Here is a 4563-nt window from a genome sequence, read left to right on the forward strand (position 1 = left end):
CAACAATATATATTATAAAATAACACTATTTTCCACAAGTTGCGAGTATTATTTTTTGGAAAACTAAATGTGAATACAAATAAAATATCAAACACCTTTTCTAAAACTAGACTACTATTATTTTAAAATAACATACAAATTTATTATGTGAAAATGTAATTTTCTTATTTCTGTTTGTATTGGTAGTTTGTTTCCAATTTTGATTGTCTGACCTATTGCGACAATTTGGGACACAGCACAGCACCATAATTATTTATTTATATCGTGAATATATTATGTATTGAATATATGTTAAGTTGCGTATCCTTTTCCCCGCTCTCGTTGCTTTCGTACAATTCAAGTATGTCATTGCGCTTGCGCACAACAACAACCAATCATATTTCAACAACCAATCACATGTTACTTCGTCGCACCTCCCTGCATTCCGCCCCGCAACTCTATGCTCCGTCTCTATATTCCTAGGTCCATGAGATTGGGTTCCTGACACCAAGCCACGGAGTTGTATATTTGTTTAGTTAACAGATAATAATAAAGAAAATGGTATAAAACACCGACAATTGTCCAAAAATATTCACAGCGTAACTACACAGATCCAACCGATACGGCTGATGCAATCCAACTATGCTCTGTCCTCATATTTCTATGTCCATGAAGGAAAGCACTCTATTGATTTTCTAGACATATTGATTTTTTAGACCTATTTACATACTGTTAGGCTGCGTTCCGTTTCACGCATATGCGCGCATGTATCTATAGTACACGTTACGTATAGTATAGATAAATGCGCGCATATGCGTGAAACGGAACGCAGCTCAATACGTGTCAATGGAAAAACTCAAGTTAACCTAACCTAAGAATAAGCTTACGTCCCTTATAAAAGCTAACGTGGAGGGAAAATAGAACTTGTGTTCGCAAAAATCGCTCTGACGGTTACTGGGCACGTTAAAAAAAATAAAAAAAAAAAAATAAAACACGTCCCTTACGAGGAGTAACTAAATTTTTATATTCTCTTCCTACTGGTGATTTTTAATTAAATTATGTTTTTTATTAATGTTGATATTACAACACACGGATAATATACCATTGTTTACTAGAATTTAGAAGAAAATATATTAAGACAAATTTCTTTTTGTCATTTCATCTTTGTAAGTATTTTAATTCAATATTTATAGATCATGTTTATATTTTAAGTGTCCTTTTTTTCTTTTCTCATTTAAAATTTATAATTTACAATTGTACATTTTAAACTTTAACTTTGTAAACTAGAATTTTGTAAGCAATTAAGCATTTACTAAAAGATATATTTTAAAATCTTAATTTAAAACATGATAAATATTAATTTATTTATATAGTGAAATTTATATTGTGAGATACAAAGTAATCAAACATAGGGAGCAACATGTTTAGAGATACTCAAAAAATTATTGTGGAAGATGAGCTTGCTCCAGCTGCATCATTTGTTATAAATGTTAGAATGGAAAATCTTTTGGATAAATTAAAATTATTAAATTATGATGCAGAATTTGTGCAAACTTTAAAAATGAAACCAATAAGCAGGTAAGATATACAATGTTAATATAAACTAACATTAAATTAGTTATTTAGGCCAAATGTTTATGCAAAATGAATATATAAAAATATATATATATATTCATATTATTTCATTGTGTATGTATATATATATATTCCTATTATTTCAGTGTAAATTATACAACTGAATTTTGAATTGAATTGATGTTAATTACATTTAATATAATATATTGATATTATATAATAATGTTATTATAATTATATATGTATAGTCTGTAATATATATAACATTAATTGTAATATTAAAAATAGGCATTACTTTATAATCCCAACAAATTCTGGTGAGCAGTTTTACACATTTACTTGTCTGGCTGCATGGTTGATTAGGAAGTGTAGAAAAAATTTTGAGATGCCTCAGGAATCTGATGATCCTAATTCAACAATAGCATTAATCTTGGATTATCTCAGGGAAAGTAATATAACTGTAGAATTTCCACCCAATAAACTTAAACAGGGTATTGGCGAACATGCAGTATATGTTTTAGATAATTTGGTTGATAATGCTTTAAAAGTGGAAAACTTCAAGTTAGAAAGGTAACAGGTTTTATTTTCTTTTTATAACTTTGTGTTTAGTAGATTCTTACTATACAAGATCGACTGCTAATTTATATCGAAAATAATAGAGGAACCATTCCACCTGACGAGCCTACACCAGAACCAGATATTGAAGATGATGATGCTGAATTAATTTTAGAGAAAGTGGAAGAAGAAATGATGGCTGATTACGATGATGATGATCAAGATATTTTACACATAGACGATATTACAAGACTTTATAGTCAAAATCTTGTAAGCTAAAATGTATTTTTAGAGAAATAATTGTCACTAATTTCGAGGTTTGCTATATTGTTACTATATTGTGGTTGCTCTTTTGTATACTTTTATATACTTTTTTTATGTAGTCCGTAACGCAAAAACCAGAAAATATTTTGGAATCTAAAACTAACAGAGATGAGTGGCAATTAGAGTTGGAAAAAGTCTTACCTCGATTAAAAGTGACTGTTAAGACAGGTATTAAACAGTTTTACATGACAAAATTGATTTATACATTCAAATATTTATATATTATTTGCTATATTACATATAGATTTAAGAGACTGGAGAGCCCATCTTGAACAAATGAAGCAATTGCGTGCAAATATTGCGACCGATATGAGTAGTACAAAAATACATTTAAATAAAATTTATAGTGATATTAGCAATACTTTAGATAAAATCAAAACAAGGGAAACTTATCTTAATAGACAACTTGAGTCTTCTTTAACAAAGTATCGATTATTGCAGGTAAATTTATAGTGTAATACATATATTTTATGTACACATTCTAATACTTCATATAAGCAAAGAAAGTTATTATGTAAACAAAATCAACTTAGGAAGAGTTATCAAAAGTTAAAGAACAATACAGAGATGTTAGTGGTGGTGTTACTGAACGAACAAGAGTTCTCAATAAATTGGTAGAAGAGTTAGAACATGTAAAGAAAGAAATGGATGAAAGAGGATCTAGCATGACTGATGGAAGTATGTATACACAACTTTAATTATCTCACTTAAGTTATTTAAATGTTTTTTAAATCTAATTTCCTCAAAATATTCTACAGCGCCGCTTATTAATATTAAGAAGACAATTACAAAAATGAAGAATGAAATTTCTGAAATGAATATTCGAATCGGTGTATTAGAATATAGTTTAATGTGCGCAAGAATACGAGATCGAACGCAATTGCGAGAAGATATGAATAACACAAATACCCCAGTAATAATGTAAGCAACATGTCACTTTTTAGAGTTAGACTTATTGTAATTGCATACATTTAATCTATCCAAAAATGTGATATCATGTATGTGAATTCTATATCTTGGATATATATCTTGTTTAACATGGGTCCAATTGTGCAGTAAAAACTTTGTATATTTCTACGTAGCACTTGTAAACAGATATAATTAAAAAGTGACTGTTTTAATTATTTTGATTAAGCTTATATTGAATAAACCCGTTTTATTTTTGTTAATGATATAGCTGATCTTTTTTTTATTTATAAACATTAGTTTTTATTTAGTAAAACTTTAAGACTTTTTTATATGAATTTTTAATACGGCCTTGAAAGTTGTTGATTGCGCTGACTAATATTGGCAACACGTGCGATAACATGTAAATATAAGACACGATACATATTGAAAATTGTCTGTACATATGACGATACGAATGTGCAGAGCGCACAGTTCGCGCGCATACTCGCGTGCATTCGCATCTCGCGAATAGTGATTCGAATTGATAAGTGCAATCTGTCGAAATCCACTATTACAAATTCATCTTACCGAAGAAAACGCACTTTGACACCGAGAATTGAATTTGACAGGTGCGTGAAAAATGTTAATTTGTCAATTTTTTGTTAACTTTCTCAGTCTGTATTTCTTATATTAACAAATCTTACACTGATTCGTTAATATTGATGCTGTATTGATATGAAATGATATATACAAGCTAAAATAATATGTGACTGATATCAACAGCTCCTTCTTATCTTATATTATTATTAAAGAATTGATTGTTAAAGTAAAAACCCGTAGAAACACTTTACATTTTTATCAAAAAATCTGAAATTTAACGAGTCATCCTGCTTTCATTTTTTGCTGTGCAAAGAAATAATTTGATTGAGTGTGTAAAAATTACACAATCATGTATGATTTCGATCCATATGTTATGTTTGATAATAGAATAATCTCTTCTGAGGTATGAATAATTTTTTTTTATCTGAAAGTACATATTTTTATCCTCGCGATATGATAGGCAAGGTCAAGACGAATCCAAAAAGTTCTTGTTTATTACAGTATTTATACAGGGTGTCCCAGAATTGCCGTACAATCTCTCGTAGGCAGGTAGAAGGAGTAAAACTGAGTCGAAAAGTCCTAAACCATTTTTTTCTATTATTTATAATAAAGAAGTAATTATTGAGTAAATCAGGCCAATCA

At 29.0% G+C, this 4563-nt stretch overlaps 2 protein-coding genes across 2 annotated transcripts in view; both read left to right on the top strand.

The window, feature by feature from the left end:
* The first annotated feature begins 803 nt into the window (after positions 1-803).
* Positions 804-3557, top strand: LOC109860951 (intraflagellar transport protein 57 homolog). The gene is made up of 8 exons (XM_020440377.1): positions 804-1145; positions 1353-1557; positions 1843-2124; positions 2214-2379; positions 2493-2601; positions 2678-2874; positions 2967-3111; positions 3192-3557. Exons 2-8 carry the CDS (start codon positions 1400-1402, stop codon positions 3356-3358), a joined length of 1224 nt encoding a protein of 407 aa, XP_020295966.1. The 5' UTR covers positions 804-1145; positions 1353-1399; the 3' UTR covers positions 3359-3557.
* A 102-nt stretch (positions 3558-3659) lies between these two features.
* The window catches only part of LOC109860953 (protein croquemort-like), a 31268-nt gene continuing 30364 nt past the window's right edge, over positions 3660-4563 (top strand). Inside the window, 1 exon segment of the mRNA XM_020440380.1 lies at positions 3660-3950. The gene's annotated coding sequence lies outside the window, so the exon portion shown is untranslated.

Source organism: Pseudomyrmex gracilis, unplaced genomic scaffold, assembly GCF_002006095.1.
Source record: "Pseudomyrmex gracilis isolate BER0280 unplaced genomic scaffold, ASM200609v1 scaffold_517, whole genome shotgun sequence".
Classification (NCBI taxonomy): domain Eukaryota; kingdom Metazoa; phylum Arthropoda; class Insecta; order Hymenoptera; family Formicidae; genus Pseudomyrmex; species Pseudomyrmex gracilis.

What these genes read in the sequence shown, in the direction of transcription:
- LOC109860951 (XM_020440377.1), top strand. Translation starts at nt 1,400, where the DNA reads ATGTTTAGAGATACTCAAAAAATTATTGTGGAAGATGAGCTTGCTCCA. An exon ending in GACTTTATAGTCAAAATCTT is followed by an intron (nt 2,380 to 2,492) that starts GTAAGCTAAAAT and finishes TTTTTTATGTAG; the next exon opens with TCCGTAACGCAAAAACCAGA. An exon ending in AAAAGTGACTGTTAAGACAG is followed by an intron (nt 2,602 to 2,677) that starts GTATTAAACAGT and finishes TATTACATATAG; the next exon opens with ATTTAAGAGACTGGAGAGCC.